Raw genomic sequence first — 17413 nt, 5'->3', positions numbered from 1 at the left:
CAAAGCTCAAATTAGGCCAAAAAAGAACAGGTATAAAAACATTATTTTAAATCTCCATTGCGAAAATGCAAAGCCACTCATTAATGAAAGTCAACCCATCTAGGTTTGATTTCCAGAGCCTTGGGATTCTTGTGGTGCATTGGTCATATACTTACCTTTGAGCCACAAGACCTGGGTTCAACTTCCCCCTGCTCCAGAGGTGTCTGTGCATGTTGGTTGAAAATGCCTCACTAGTTCATATATGACATATGAGCTTTATAGCTAGTGTCAAATCTCCATTCTGTGCAGAGAACCGGCATGATTTGTGGGGCTTTTGTGGAACAGTGGTAGCATTCATATCTTTGAGCTAGGAGGCCTAAGTTCCAGTCCCACCTGCGCCAGAAGTGTGTAATAACATCTCTGACCAAGTTAATTAGAAAATTCATTGTAAAGCAAACTATACCCCACCCCACCCCACAACAATCTAACTTGAGGAGGCTATTGTGGTGCAGTGGTTGTGCCCATACCTCTTGAACGAAGATCTTGGTTCATGTCCCACCTGCTCTTGATGTGTGTTATAATGTCATTGAACAGGTTGATTAGAAATACCTGTAGTCAGAGCCCCATTAAGGCTTGGAACACAACTTCTGGTAGCTCTCAACAGGCAATGACTAAGCCTGTTGGAGATGTTGAATGTATTTGTTGGAGAAATTATTGTGTCCACTTTAAGCATTCATTGTTTGTATTCACTTACTGCAGAAGATCATCCCAAAGATCAATCAAGATACGCAAGAAAATACAAGAGTATGGACAGAGTCAAAGGATTCTGATGAAGGGTAATCAGAATAAGCCACCTTGCCTACAGTGGTAGCCATCCCAATGCCCTTATGCCTGGAGGCTGCCTTCATTATTCTTGCAGGAAGGGGGAAGTGGGCAGAGATGGGGGAGATGGGCAGCATCTCTGCTCTCACCCTGATTGAGGTTGTTCAGGGCCTAGGTTAGGGTAATGATTCAGTGGTAAAATAAAAAGGGAAGGCAGTTCCGTTAATGTTGCTGGGCATGGGACCAGTGACTCTACTAGTGTACTGGTAGTGCTCCTATGTCTGGACCAGAAGTGCTTGCTGCCCTGTGCTTCAAGTTGTACCTGCTTCAGAGGTGTGTCATAAAATATCTCAACAGGTTGATTAAAATATCTTTAGATCCATGAGTAGGGTTTTTAGCTTCTTCCTTGCCACCTGTATAGTTAGCAAGGACAACATCCATGTTCCTTCAAGCCGCATTGATTGCCTGGTGGTGCAATTTCCATCACTCAGGAACAAGTCCTACCTCATTGGCTGGGAGCTATAGACTCAGCAGCACCATCAGGAGAGGTGGCCACTTCTGGGATTTCAAGCAGGGCCGATTCTACATCCCAATGCCAGGGTGGGGCTATGTGTGGGATCTACTTAGCAGGGAAAAGGGGGACACCCACACTGAAGGAGAGGAGGGGAGGAGAGCCTTGATGGAAAGGGTATGGGAGGAAGGATCAGCCGGAGTGTGGGAAGAGATCTTGGAGGAGTTACAGATGTGGATAGGATATCGGTGAAATGGCTGCCATGTACGTCCAACCAATCCTCCACCTGCCTCCCCAGCAACTCAGTATAACCCTAACCTAGGTCCAGAACAGCCACAATCAAGGTGAGAGCAGGGCTCCTGCCCATCTCCCCTGCCCCTGAACATCCCCTGTTTCCGCTATTAAAAGTAAGGGCAGCGTCCAGGCATGAGACCATTAAGAAGAGTACCCAAGGAATTTTACAGGTTCCCAAGAGCCCCTGACCTCTCAAATGCTAAGAGTCTGTCTCATATCCCAGTAAGGAACTGAAAACAGTGATGGATAACTCAGATCAAAATTTTGGGGTTCAGTGTTTTGTTTATTTTTGAAATGTAGGCATCAGTGACAAACAATATTCACACTGACTTATTTATGGAGGACTGGGGTGACTTATTTATGTGCATGCCCCCCCTTAAATCCTTTTCCGGGCCTGCACACATGTTATTTAAAGGGAGCACCATGTGTGGCCCATAGAGGTTTCTGCATGGCCCAAAGTTGAGTAGTTTAGAGGGAACATTGTTGGCAAGGCAGGTACTTATTTTCTGCCCTTAGCTGTCCCCATAAGGTGGTGAGGGTGGGCTATCTTCACTGGGTCATGAATAGTCTAGAGTCCCATATCAATCACATTCGAGAAGAATGATCAGTTTCTCCTCTCAATGACATTAGTGAGTTACTTATTCTTTTTTATGACAATCCAGTAGTTTCATGGTTACCTTCGTTGAAATTAGTTTTATTCTCAGCTTTTGCAATTGAATTCAAATTCTAATCTAGTAGCCAGGCACCATGTTCTCAATAAATAGCATGAATCCTCCTTATGATCAACTAAAGAGGGTCACTGCGCTCCTGCATCTATGCTTCCCATCAAAGAACTAAAGATATATTCAGAAGGCAAAATAAGTGAAACTTTGTAAATGTTGCAGACTGGCCCAGCTTATCTTGTATAATTCAGAACAGTACTATACATTCATCTCCAAGTATTGTTGCTTTTTTTCACTGTCAGTTTTCCCTCTGGACTGTTCATTTGTGGGGATTAGACTCTGTTTGCTTCTCTATGTGTTAGTGTTGGTTCATGCAGTGCATTGTAACCAGGATGACCAACTCTTTTATTCACACAAAATAAGGGACACTTTGACTATGGAACCATGGGGGTGGGGTGTGCTTGTGAATAGGCACAGTGGCCTTACAGCACTAGGGACCCGGTTTCGATTCCACCCTCGGGCCACTGTCTGTGTGGAGTTTGCATGTTCTCCCTGTGTCTGGGTGGGTTTCCTCCAGGTACTCCGGTTTCCTCCCATAGTCCAAAAATGTGCAGGTTAGGTGGGTTAGCCATGGGAAATGTAGAATTACAGGGGTAGAGAGGTGGGTCTAAGTGGGATGCGCTTCGGAGGGTCAGTGTGGACTTTGATGGGCCAAAAGGCCTGAATCCACACTGTAGGGATTCTATGACTATCCTCTCATAGCCAATGGCCACAATGCACATAATCATAAAACAAAACAAGAGGCAAACGCTCAGTCTGCAGGCGGCTTTTCGAGAAATCAGTCAAAATAAGGGACAATCCTTTAAAACGTGGCAGTGTTGGTCAGCCTCACTCTAACATTATGGCTTTATGCATTGTCTGGTCTTGCTCCAACCTTTCTGGTTTTTGTAACACTCTTGATTCACTCTATAAAATAACCATTTTCTTGCCCAATTAATGAACTGCATTTGTTTTAATAGATTACAACAGCAAAATGCAGATCTGACAAAAACCAATGGTAACATAAACTTGCAATTTGAAAAATTAATGGAGAAAATAGAAGGTAAATTATAAAGATAATTACAAATTACTTAGCTTGTTCTTTATTTTTATTTTCAGTGGCTTAATTTAGTGAATAAAAAGTTCTCTGCAGTAATTCAGCTGTCTACCACTGCATCAACTAACCCTATGGGAAGAAATTTAATATATTATTTATTAATAAAACTAAACTAGATAGGTTCATATGTTTCCACTTATTCAACTAATAGTGAGGTATTTTAAAAAATGATCCTATCTTGCATCATTAGGATATGGTGGTATAAATCAATTGTAATTATAGATTGGCTGTAGACATCGCAGCTTCCAAGATATCAATCTAAACTCACCTCTTGATATCAATATGTGAGTTTAGCAGATCATAATTGCTCAAGGTGTCCTGCTGAGATACTCTACTCACATATCAACAGTCTTTTAAAAATAAATGCTGAGCTAATTTCACATTTTTAGGTTTTGTGAAGCTTAGTCTAAAGCTGGAGATGGAAAGAAATCAGACAGTTTGCAAACTGAGAATGCAGACAACTGAAATAAAGGTAAGAAACATGTAAATATTATAAAATATTTGCTGTGTTGGAATTAAATATGGCTGACAAAAGAGACTTGCTATTGATGTTTTCCATCTTGCAGGGCAGAATAACAAGAATACCAAATTGGTTGCTCCCCTCTCTCTCTCTCTCTCTCTCTCTCTCTCCTTTCAATCAAACCTTGCTGATGGTATTCATAAGTGGTACAAGCCACAACTGGTCCATTCATGTCACCAGCACCTCCCATCCCATGCATGCAGAATATGTGAGAGTTTACTGTACTGTGATTATTTCCTATAGAAAGGCACAAGACAGGAAAAACTTGCTGCACAGGTAACACATTTGAATATAATGTTTGAAGGCAGAAATCATGTTCTTATCGATGTTTCTTTATGGTCCTTAGAACCTTGAGGTGTCAAGTGTATGCAACAGAAAATTACTGCTACATCTTCTGAGCAAGAACATTCATCTCAGGCATGACAACCAGTTAAAGGCCAACCAGGTTTGAGGCACATTTGCTTGTAGCAGTTGGTTGAGCTCTCCTCATCTAAATATAATGCAAACATGTGCTTTATCTTCTGAGGGCAATGGACTAGAAATTTTCTTCAAGGTTAGAGTCATCAGCAAGTCATGCAGGTGGACTCTAAACCCTGTGTAGTCTGAAATGGGCTTTTACCTGGTTAATATCTACATAAATGAAGGTGAGCCCCAATGGCTGGCGTGGTGGATAGGTGGGATGTTGGATAAAGAGAACCCTCTCTGTGCCATCTTGCTGAACAATCCCAAAAGCCATAACCCCACCTTCAGTGGGCAAACTGAATCTGTGGCAAGATGGCAGCATAGAAGTAATTTCACTGGATTATTAATCTTGAAGTTCATGTAAATGGTCTGGGGATCTCTGATCAAATTCCAACACTGGTGGACTGCCAAGTCAATTCCTGAAGGTAAAGGAATCTGGAATTGTAAACAGGCCTCAGTAAGAATTGTTATGAAAACTCACAAATATATTCTGAAGAATAAAATCTGCCATCTTTACTTGGTCTGGCTGATGTGTGACTCCAGACCCACAGCGATGTGGTTGACCCTTAATTTGCCCCTTCAAATGGCCTAGCGAGCTACTCAAGTTCAAAAGACAATAAATGGCCTTGCCAATGACATTAACATCCCAAGATTTAATGTTTTTTAAAAAAAACTATTGAGGCATTTGGACAGAGGTTGGGATATTTGCCACTCTCCTCAGCTACTGCAGTTCCTGGTTTAAAAAAAAGGCAGAAAAGTGAACCAAAGACAGACACAGTGAAACAGAAAGTAAAACATTTGCCACCCTATTTATGGCAACATTGGCAGCTTGTTGTACTCATTTGGAAAATGCTGGTGGCCTAGCAGCAAAACAAAAGGACAGGGGTTGGGCCCATGAGGTTAGAACATGCATCAATCTGTTATTCTCTGCACTGTTCAACAGCTCACAGTCCTGATTATTGGACTGCACCATCTGAGGAACGCATATCAAACACTCTCTCAAAATGTGGACCACCCTGAGGGCAACTCATCAGCTGATTGGATAAACAGGCTACAAATAATTAAGGTTAGTAAATATCACTGTAAATCTGCCAGAAACTTATTGTTTTTGTACTGTCAATAAGATGAAGCAACCATCCAGAAACATATCAGTTCTGGATTTACTGTTTGACATTAGCGTGCAGACACTTGGCAGATTGGTGCAACATTCTTCTGCCTCAGTATTTTTAACTGAAGTGGCAAAAACAATAGTGCCGGTGTTAAAAATTGCAAAGTAACGACATCCAGGCGCATTCTGCCTCAGAGGAACTTTCAATAAACTCTGCGGGTGACCGATGAATGTATCATTACTGTGTGTGAAAGACAGGTTGACTGTGGCAACCTCTTAAAAAGTGGGGGAAGGCCAAATTAAGTAATTTGTAAAAGCGAACGTGTTAATTAGAAGATGATTGTCCTCAGCTGTACAGGGCTGACTTTCTGGTTTGTTTTCTGGATGAAGAGCTTGGTGGACCAGTTAGCTGGACTCAACCTCTTGATTTTTTAATTCCTGGCATTCCCCGAACATCTAGCTGCTAGGCCTCAGCACTCACTGAGCGAGCTCCAGAAAGATAACCGTGAAGAAAGAGAAAGCAATAACTGAGTGAGTGCTGTGCTGCAGAGAGCTGAAATTCTTCAGCATCCCAAATCATTCCAGCGGTGAAGGGTTGGGACACTGAACGAAGAGGCCTGAAGAGGCCTAAACAGATTAGATGATGTGCTAGAACCATTGAAGTATTACATCACAGCTTCTGTGTCAGGGTCTTTCAAAGATGCCCCAGGGATAAGTCCAGAAGTAGGGCCATATGACCAGAAGGAGCTGAATTAGGCCTTTCGCCCCATTGAGTTTGCTCTGCCATTTGATCATGGCTGATATGTTTCTCAACCCCATTACCAGCCTTCCCCCTGCAACCCATGATCCCCTTACTGATCAAGACCCTATCTACCTCTGTCTTAAATACACTCAATGACTTGGATTCCACAGTCCACTGCAGCAATGAGTTCCACAGATTAATCAACCTCTGGCTGAAGAAATTCTTCATCATCTCAGTTCTAAGGGATTGTGTCCTCAGATTCTAGTCTCTTTTATCAGTGGAAATATCTTCTCCATGTCCACTCCATCCAGGTCTTTCAGCATTCTGTGAATTACAATGAGCTCTCTCTTCATCCTTCTAAACTCCATCAGGAATAGACGTAACATCCTCAACTACTCCTCATACTTTCATCCCCAGGATCATTCTTATAAACCTCATCTGGACCACTTCCAATACCAGTACATCCTTCCTTAGATATGTTGCACAAAATTGCTCTCAATATTCCAAATGCTGTCGATCAGAACTTGTACAACCTGATCTCTGCTTTTGTATTCTATTCCTCTTGAAATTAATGCTGACATTGCATTTGCCTTCCTAATTGCCAACTTAACCAACATGTTAGGTTTAAGAGAGTGCTAAACTAGGACTCCAAAGTCCCTTCGTGCTTCAGAACTCTGAAGATTCTCCCCATTTAGAAAATAATCTATGCCATATTCTTCCAACAAAGTGCATAACCTCATGCTTTTACATTGTATTCCATTTTTGCCCATTCTCCGAGCCTGTCCAATTCTTCTGTAGCCTCTCTGCTTCCTCATATGTCCCTCCACATACCTTTATGTCATCTGCAAACATAACAGCAATGCTGTCAGTTCCTTCATCCAGATCATTAATGTATAATGTAATAGCTGAGGTTCTAAAAGTGACCTGTATGGAACTCCACTAGTCATCCTGAAAAAGACCCCTTTCTCCCCACTCTCTACCTTCTGCCAGTCAGCCAATCCTCCCTCCCACCTTAAACAGGGGTATCCTTAGGGAATGCATTTGTGATATTGTTTACCAGAATAAGAACACATCTGCAATCAAGTTGCTGAGTTGTTCTTGCATTTTGTAAGCTCAGCGTCCAAGAATCAGGTTACCTGATAATTGCTGTTCAGCTCACTAACCCCACTTCAACTTGAATATGAACACTCACACATGCCTGATGGAGATAATTAGTGCCAGATGGCAAAAAAATACAGAACTATCATTACAAAATAATTTATATTAAATTATATGAATAAAACTTCATGCTCATAATTAAATTGTGGAGTTTTTTATTGAAAATCACTGGTTTGCAGGTGTTTATGAAGTTTGGAAGGGAACATTCTTAATATGGATCCCAACGATCCTACATTAAGACAATCCATTTAATTTAGTCTTTTTTGTTGTCAGTGAGTAATGCATTGATTTTAACTTCAGCTCTTGAAGTTTTCCATTTAACGCTTGTCTGTCTCCCACAAGCCATGATCAAGCATGTTTGTTTAACTCACCTCAGTGGACTGGCTTGAAGACAATGGGTGTGGGTTATTCAATGTCACAAACTGGATTGCTTTCTTGATAGGACATTATTGAAAAGTTTAAAATCCAGCAGAAGAAGCTAAAGCTTTTGGAAGAGGAAAACGAGCTGTTGGCACAAAAATCTAGCTGTGAATCATTGCGGAACATGGAAGCAAAAGTAACTGCATTACAGAAGGACATTCTAAAGGTGCGTGAACAATTTAAACTAGGAACTGAAACTTAGGAACAATGCATGGTCAAAGCAATTGTTCATTGTATTTGCAGAGGACTTGGGCCATGATTTGACTTATTATCTCTAAAACTGCAGCAAAACGATTTATGGTAACCAGAAAGGAAATTAGAAAAAGCAAGTTATACACAAAATAATCAGCATCTGGAACAGAAAAGACAGATTAACCTTTTAGGTGGCGGTCAGCTGGTATTTCACCTGTCTTCTCACCTAATTCTCAATATTCACTTCATTGCATTTTCATTTTCCTTTAAGTAATGTTTTGATTTGCATGTGATTAATCATTTGTGATTGAATAACAGGAAAAAAGTCTTCTATCAACGTAAAGTAACAGACAATTACTTCCCTCTTTACTTCACAAAAATTGTTGTAAACTCAGGGCAAGAGTCTTAACAGCACAAAAGGCAGTCCATTTCCTATGGACAGACTTGCATGCCCACTGCCAAGGCAGGTCTGGAAACAGGTGGGAAGAGAGCAAATAACTGTGTGGGAAAGTAAAGGGTGACACTCCTCTTCCTATTCTCGCCCAATGATGTTTGGAGCTGGAAGCCTTCCTGCTCCAACCTCAAATTAAAGACATTAAGTAGGCAACTGAGGGTCTCTCCCTACAGCAGACTTATCACACAAGGAGCCCAAGAAATAAAGACTGTTGGGTTTGCTCTTTGGGGTCCCAAGGATGGTGGAGAACATGTCCCATTCAAAAGCATTCAGCTTGATCAAGAATTGGGTTGAGGGAAGGGGCTGTTGTTAACCACTGTGAGCACAATCCCTATCCCATTGAACCTCACCTGGATGACACAGGTATGAATCTTTCTGACCAAAGAGGAAACGGGAGCTGGTGCATCAGTCATCCATCAAAATTATTCCCAAAAGACCAAACCCCAGAATATTTGCAGATTACTTTCTCCCTTGCAAAGGCCAGCCATTTCCAAGTGGATTACTTTGATAAAATTAATAAATATTGTTAAATAATAATGTTGATTGAACAAAGCATGATAGAAGTATGCACTCTGCTGTGCGTTGTCATCATTAGTTCTAGTGTTTCAGTTACAGATGCAATCAGTATTAGTTATTTCTAAGAAACCAGCATAGATGGGTTATGACACATCTCTGTGTCAGGTGGGACTTGATCTTCTGGCCCAGAGGTAAGGACATTAGCAACGTGGTACACGATCGTTACTCTTGTTCACAAATATGTTCTCATCTTTCCCCAGACAGTGTCAGCTCCTCTTGATTACAATTGGAGCATATCCATGCTCTATCAACATAGCATTAGTGACCTGTGGCCTGGTTCCCTTAGTGATCCTGGGGCTTGGGTGGGTGAATTACTGGCAGCAGCCACTGCCACAAATGGCATTACTTATAATCGCTGAGTGACAGGAACACCTCGACTCTCACCCCTCATCCCCCTCAACGCACATGGTCCTGAATTCTAGAGAGGGCTCTCATTGTCCAGTGGTGGGCCTTATAAAAGGAGGTGATACAAGGGTCTCTCTGGCAATCCAGGTGGCAGGCGAGACCCTGATGCCACCATTAATGACCACCTTATACATGCAATCTGAGTTTGTTTCTTTCATAATCTATTTAACCAGTCATCAGAAATTCTTTAAAAACTGAAAGAACTGCAGATGTTGTAAATTAGAAACAAAAACAGATATTGTTGGAAAAGCTCAGATTTGGGACGGCACGGTGGCTCAGTGTTTAGCACTGGTGTCTCACACTGCCAGGCTCCCAGGTTCGATTCCAGCCTCGGGTGACTGTCTGTGTGGAGTTTACACATTCTCCCAGTGTCTGCGTGGGTTTCCTCCGGGTGCTCCGGTTTCCTCTCACAGACCAAAGATGTGCAGGTCAGGTAAATTAGCCATGCTAAATTGCCCATAACGTTCGGTACATTAGTCAGAGGGAAATGGGTCTGGGTGGGTTACTCTTCGGGGGGGTCGGTGTGGACTTGTTGGGCCAAAGGGCCTGTTTCAACATTGTAGGTAATCTAATCTACCAGCCATGTATGTAATAATTACCAAAGTTTCAATTGTGTTATACAACAGACAGAATAGGGCTACCGATATAACTATAGCTTGGATCTAATATTTCACAATTACAAAACAGACTATCCTCATTCTATTATATTGCGTAATATAGTAAAGCAATGTTGTCTTCTTAAATCTCTTTTCAAAAGCCTCATAGTGTGACTTTGACAATAAACAAAGCCAGTAATTGCAGTGTTGTAACTGGCACAGGGAACAGTATTCAAATTAATTTACATAGGCATGAAATAAGTTTATATATAATCACAAGGTATGAAACCTACATGGAATGTTCGAAAGAATGTGCCAGCATTAATCAGAGTCACTAATACATCCAGTTGGTAATTCAGGAAAATTGCCTTTACCCATAAAATAGTGAGAATCTAGAATTTAGAACTACCACATGGAATGTTTGAGCCAAGTCGCATTGATGCATTTAAAGGGAAGCTAGATACACAAATGAGAGCAATAGGATGAGGTGGCATAGAGTGGGAGGGGGAAATCACACAGAGCTCACACTGGTATAGACGTGCTGGGCCGAAAGGTCTGTTTCGGTGGCATAGACGTGACGCAAATGTAATCTTTTGAAACAATGGCCTCCAGTAGGAACAGGAAAGGAAACTTCTGGAATATATCAACAGAGAGTTCTGCTGGGGTGAATGTCAGATTGGCAGTTAGCAACTGTTTGAGAGCTGGCAAAGCTACCAAATACTGAATCGCAGACTTATCAGGGCGGACAGAAAGTCAACAGCATAGAATGATAACCAATGCCTTCACCTTGTATGTGTCTCAGGGACAGCTAGCAAACAGTGGGAATTTGTCCCAATTAGACAAGGTGTAGACATAGGTCAGCAAAACACACCCTAATAGCCAGGAGCAAAATAAAGTTTAGTGATAGAACTTTTCATTTATTTAGCATTTCTTCGCATTAATATTAAGTAAAATGCTGTATGTTAGTAAAAGAACACAACCCCCTTTACCCAAAGATTCCCAACTCTCCATGGAGGTTCAGATAGTGGCTGCGTGGGATGTTCATAAAGGATATTCTGTGTGAACAGAGTCTACAAAGTGCTCAAACTGTGTGTCTATGCCTGTTTCTGAAAATTTGAACTACATTAGCTTTCAGTAACTGTACCAGTTTAACGCATGCACGTTATTTGCCCTGCATCTTACCTGCCAAACCCCTTTTACTGTGATGCTTTTCTTAAGACTTTTTTTTAATAATTCATTTGTGGGGCATCGTTGGCTGGGTCAGCATTTATTGCCCATCCCGAGTTGCCCTTGAGAAGGTGGTGGTGAGCTACCTTCTTGAACTACTGCGGTCCACCCATTGTCGGCTGATCCACAATGTCATTGGGGAGGGAATTCCAGGATTTTGACCCAGCAACAGTGAAGGAACAGCGATATATTTCCAAATCACGATAGTGTGTGGCTTGGAGAGGAACTTGAAGGTGGTGGTGTTCCCAAAAATCTGCTGCCCTTGTCCTTGTGGATGGAAGTGGTCGTAGATTTGGAAGATGCTGTCTGAGAATCTTTGGTGAATGAGGCAAACAATTTCTTCCTGTGCCAGACTTTCTGCACAACTACTTTGGCAGCTTCATTTTGGCAGTATGGAGCTCTCTCCAGACGTTATCGATACTTTTTAACTGCATGGGCACTATTTACTCTAAGCAACAGCTAGAGAGCCCTACATTGCCTCCTGTTAGGAAGACCCAAGTAGTGAGTGGTGAGTTGTGGGTTTGACCCACAATCAGCGACCCAGGCGATTACAATCCCCACCACCCACAATCCCCACCACCCACTGCCCTCCTACTCCATGTCCTGCTGTACACTCAGAATGGGGAATGGGTGGGAGGTATGAGTGTTGCTCAGAATCAGTGAGAACCCCAAGCCACAGAGGAGTGAGATCAGGATGTGACTCCCACAGCTGGGAGCTCCCAAGCAAGTTCAACAGAATATCCTTTTTGAACGTCCCACGCAGCAACTATCTGAACCTCCAATGTTTGAACACCAGCAATGGTGGGTTGAAGCCTTTGAAATGGGCATTCATCACCTCTGCCTTAAAAAGACATTATTTTTCACCTTATATATTTTTAACCTTTCATGTGAGCTATTGCATTGTCTGATGCTTTCTGTAAGTTGCTGCAAGCTTTTAAATACTGCAGCAGAGTACTCATCCCTATTGCTTCAAAATGATAAATTCCCAAACAGAGGCTTTCTTAAAACTAGAAACTAATAATGATAGCTATTTTCCAAAGCATTAACTTTCCTCGCAAAGCTCACCTCTATGGTAAATTTCTATATGATGATGGGACAGGCATTGTAATTCTCTGTTACTCTTCTTTGGTACATTCTTGGAAACCTCTTCCAAAGCTTATTAAAGTTTTGAATATCAGAAATTTACTCAACAATCCAGTATCCAAAAATTAGATTAGGTTACTTAAATGTGGAAACAGGCCCTTCGGCCCAACAAGTCCATACCGACCTGCTGAAGCGCAACCCACCCAGATCCCTTCACCTAACACTACTTGGGCGGCACGGTGGCACTGCTGCCTCACAGCGCCGGATACCCGGGTTCAATTCCCACCTCAGGCGACTGACTGTGTGGAGTTTGCACATTCTCCCCGTGTCTGCGTGGGTTTCCTCCGGGTGCTCCGGTTTCCTCCCACAGTCCAAAGATGTGCAGGTCAGGTGAATTGGCCATGCTAAATTGCCCGTAGTGTTAGGTAAGGGGTAGATGTAGGGGTATGGGTGGGTTACGCTTCGGCGGGGCGGTGTGGACTTGTTGGGCCGAAGGGCCTGTTTCCACACTGTAAGTAATCTAATCTAATCTAACTATGGGCAATTTAGCATGGCCAATTCACCTAACCTGTACATTTTTGGATTGTGGGAAGAAACCCATGCAGACAAGGGGAGAATATGCAAACTCCACACAGAGAGTTGCCTGAGGTGGGAATTGAACCCAAGTCTCTGGTGCTGTGAGGCAGCAGTGCTAACCACTGTGCCACCATGCTGCCCACAAATGATGCACTGGGGAACTAGCAAGAACCAGGTGCATGAAGCTCAATGTGCCTACAAGCAGGATTTTCAGTATTTCTAATGTCCTATTTTCTCTGAGTAACAGATGTCCTTTTTGTGAGTTCTAACAGCTTGTTTCATTAGTTGACAGCTTTGGATACACAGACAAGACTGCAGCAGGATCACCACAAAATTCTTTTGACAGGTTGGAATAATTCAGTATGATCATTGCTTTTCATTCATGTTTTGTGTCAATTTGAGAACTGATTGAATTTCAGCTTGTTAACTTTATAAAGCTAACAATGTGTTGTGATGCACAGATGAAGCAGCCTTGGGCTTGCATTCGAAAACAATGGGAAGGCTCCCTGGTTGTGAGAAACAGGCAACATTACAGAAACAGGGAGAATAAGCAGAAGCTGAAGTCAACCTGAGAGGCTTTATCCATTTGCTGCACAGACAATGGCTATTGAAGATGTGTAATAAGCTATCCATCAGATGCTACCTTTATCAATACTTTACCTTAATTGCTATCTCAAGGAATTATGCAGAGTCCATATATTTTTCAAACTCAACATTATATTGTGAACACTAAGGAGGAATTGGTTAGTACACTGCCATTTCTCTTTAGAAATTTGGGTTGATCCAGGACACAACAAAAGTTTACAGTCAGCTGAGTGTGAAAAGCATTTGCTTAAAATCAGTTAAAATAGTCTTAATTAGTGGGTAAAAATCACAACCCAAAACCAAAGGAACTCTGCTCACATTGAATAATCATAGTTAGGCAAAGCTATAGAAATATGACAGGGCCAAATAGGGTCACTCTTGTAAAGTAGACTTCAAGACCTGTTGTTAACTGGAGGGCATTTATAACTGTCCTGGAATATCTAATGCTAATTGCATTCATCTTGCCTATTGAGTAAGCTGATCAAAACAGAATCAGCGTTCCTAAGGACCATGACTCCACAACTAAATGTCAAGCCATTGTTTCCAAGACTGTCACCAATGACCTTACCTCTTCCAAAGATCCTCCTCCATGGCTTCCAACCTCACAGTCCCTCAACACCAAATGGCTCACTTCTACCTCCTTCCCAACATCTATAATATCCACAAACAAGATGCCCTGGTAAGCCTCTTGTTTCACGGAACTGATTTGTTCCTATCTCAACTCTAGATTATTTCCCTTTGTCCACTATCTGCCTCTTTACATTTGTGACTCCTACGACACCCTCTGTTACATTAAGTTTTCAGTTCCTGGCCCAGTCATTTAATGTGCGTCATAAATGTCCAATTCCACTACAGCCTTAAATGGAGACCCAAACAGCCCTCAACATCTCCCTATTACCCTACCCTTTCCCTGGCTTAAGCTGCCTTCCCATTGAACAATGTCTTCCTTGACTGTACACACCTGCTTCAAAATTACTTATGTAGCTCCAGGAAGCACATGGCCCTAGACATACCTGCATTTCCATGGTTTTTGTGGAACAATTGTTGTTCTAGTCCTACTCAGGTGAAGAAGGGTGATAAACAACAGGGTTATCAGACTCGAAGAGATTGTAGAGATAGCAATGGGCCATGCCATGGAGAGATTTGACAATAAAGTTTAAAATTTTAAAATATGGGAGCTGGTGTAGGTCAGCAGGGGCAGATGTGATGGGAGAATTGGACATTGCATGAGTTCAGACACAAGCATTAGAGTTTTGGATGGCGTTGGGTTTGTGGAGAATGGGAGAGGCTAGTGAAGAATAATGGGAGTTGTCAAGTCTAATGGTTTAAAAAAAAGCAATGATAAAATTTTCAACAGCGGGGGCAGAGTTGACCAGTGTTATGGAGGTGGAAATAGATCATTATCGTGGTGGTGCAGATACGTATTTGGAAATTTACCTCAGGGTCAAAAATGTCACACAGGCTCCAAACAGTCTGGTGTACCTTGATACAATGAATTAGTGAAAAGTCAAAAGTATTTTGGATGGATAGTAAGTGAATGATAAGGGATTATCAACATCAAATTGTCATAAGAGGAGAGAATAAAATAAGTTTCTTTACAGAGATAAAAATTGAATGGAATGTTTAATCACAAGGAATGGTTCAGACAGACTCCATTTTGCAATTTTGAAAGAACAATTGGTTGGATATTTGATTATGGAATGGCAATGCTTTTGGATTGCTACAGTAAAGGGCCATTGCAGACATGATGGATCAAGTTGCTAACAATGTGCTGTGATTCACGGGTAAGGCAGCCTAGGGTTTGTGATGTAAAAATTGGGAAGACTCCAGTCTGTGGGAAAATGGACAACATTACAGGAAAATATGGGGGAAAAAAACTGCAAAAGCTGCCATGAAGTTGAAAAGGTTTTGTCAATCTTGTGTTGTCAGAATGATGATTGGAGTCAAACAGTCATCAATAAGATGCAACATTTGCCAATACTGCTATGTCAGCACGGTGGGTCAATGGTTAGCACTGTTACCTCACAATGCCAGGGACATGGGATCAAGTCAGCATAGTGTGACTGTCTGTGTGGAGTTTGCACATTCTCCGCGTGTCTGTGTGGGTTTCCTCCCACAGTCCAAAGATGTGCTGTTTAGGTCGTGTTAAACTGTCCATGGTGTCCAGGGATGTGCAGGCTAGTTGTATTAGCCATGGGGTTATGGGGACAGAGTTGAGGTTGAGTTTGGGTGGGATTCCTTCTGGAGGATTAGTGTGGACTCGATGGGCTGAATGGCCTCTTTCCACACTATGGAGATTCCACGACTTTTCCATCTCAGATTTGAACTGAGTGGTTTGAGGAATCTTAATCTTCCTCCCCTTCACCCAGCGTTATGGAGGTCCATTATCAGAACTATTTACTATCCAGCAAAGATGAACTAACATAGCCTAACTAATGATGGAAAATGAGACTTTACCCATCTGTTATTTACCGGGCAATGATATTGATGTATGCAGAACATTCAAAGTGAATAGAAAGATACATAAGTGATAATGACTAAGAAAGCTCTTCCTACTATTTAAAAATGCACATTAAACTCAGTGCCAGTGACTTGGGTATACAAAGGCAGTGAAGCCATTCTTGGATCTCCTTTGGGTTTGCCATAGAGATGGTCAATTTTATAAAGCTGCAACCAACTGATTCAGTTCCGTTCTCTGCATGAGAGCGCTTAATGCTCAAATACAATGTTTGTGAACATTTTGTATAGTCAAGCTTCACATTGCAAATTTTTGTCGCATCTCAGTCCACTCATGACTTTACCATTATTGTAACTTTCACTTGAAGAAGTCTAGCAACACTCCGTATCAGGAGGAGAGGGAAGAAAGGCAATGTAGCCATTGTTACAATGTGCTTTCTCGCTGCTATCCAAACACAGAAACCAGAAACCCTCCAGGCTTGAAAATGTTCTTGAAACCTTCTTAAAGAGTGTAATTTTCCCAATGGCAAATCCTTCTCTATAATTATTCAATTTGAGTGGGTTGGGTACCGGTTCAAAGGACCACACACATTTGTTCAGGATCATGTGACAGGACGCTTAGGAATGCCTGTTACACTCTCAGAAACGGAATGTCCCAGAGTAGAGCAGAGGAGGTAAACTGACCATGCAGGTCACTTCTCCCAATTCCATTTTCTTGCATTTGGAACTAAACATTCCTCACCCATGTTAGAGTTCAATGTAAGGCTAACAGCCAGCAATACTTGAAGGTGGGTGTAAGAAGGAGATGGGTGCAATTTAACATTGGATATGGAGTGTCTTGTGACCTACTTCAAACATGCACTTGGTGCAGTTCAGCATTCATCAGTGCAACAAAGTGTGTATAAATGTTCATTAAGATTTGGGAAGTAGTTAAATTCAGGGCTACCCCTGGAACTGGAAGGACTGAGCAATGATCCAGACACAATGCGTCTATTATGCTGCAACATGAAAAGTATTATGCTGTTTCTACACTTTATTCCATTTGCCACGCCTTGGGAAGCTTGGAAGTATTTTGTTAATTTGACTTAAGTCCAGCATTTAGTTTTTCACTATATCCTTGTGATCATGTTTCTATGGTGTACATTGTTTTGCAAAAGTAAATAAAAGAGAATTTGAATAAAATGTAATCTATTTCTGCTTTGTGTTTGGTCTGATGAGTGCAAGGCAAACATCTTCAGTGTCATGTCTCTCTCTTCAGCAGTATTTTGAATTAAGTTCATAAATCATAGAAATAAAAGGTGGGGTCTGTAAAAAGGACCATTGGTATTGTCAGCCTGTCATAAAAAGCAGGGGAAAGTGAGGACTGCAGATGCTGGAGATCAGAGACTAGAGTGCAGTGCTGGAAAAGCACAGCCAGTCAGGCAGCAT

General features: G+C 41.9%; 1 protein-coding gene across 1 annotated transcript in view; it reads left to right on the top strand.

The window, feature by feature from the left end:
- The window catches only part of LOC140485636 (uncharacterized), a 73987-nt gene extending 56815 nt beyond the window's left edge, over positions 1 to 17172 (top strand). Inside the window, exons 10-17 of the mRNA XM_072583991.1 lie at positions 739 to 815; positions 3288 to 3370; positions 3814 to 3896; positions 4291 to 4389; positions 5350 to 5472; positions 7857 to 8000; positions 13229 to 13289; positions 13405 to 17172. Of these exons, the coding sequence (XP_072440092.1) occupies positions 739 to 815; positions 3288 to 3370; positions 3814 to 3896; positions 4291 to 4389; positions 5350 to 5472; positions 7857 to 8000; positions 13229 to 13289; positions 13405 to 13493 (759 nt within the window). The 3' untranslated portion in view covers positions 13494 to 17172. The remainder of the gene's footprint in view (positions 1 to 738; positions 816 to 3287; positions 3371 to 3813; positions 3897 to 4290; positions 4390 to 5349; positions 5473 to 7856; positions 8001 to 13228; positions 13290 to 13404) is intronic.
- Positions 17173 to 17413: the final 241 nt, after the last annotated feature.

The sequence above is a fragment of the Chiloscyllium punctatum genome, chromosome 14, assembly GCF_047496795.1.
Source record: "Chiloscyllium punctatum isolate Juve2018m chromosome 14, sChiPun1.3, whole genome shotgun sequence".
NCBI classification, from domain to species: domain Eukaryota; kingdom Metazoa; phylum Chordata; class Chondrichthyes; order Orectolobiformes; family Hemiscylliidae; genus Chiloscyllium; species Chiloscyllium punctatum.
The sequence above is the reverse complement of the archived record's forward strand: the minus strand, read 5'-3'. Positions and strand labels throughout refer to the sequence as shown.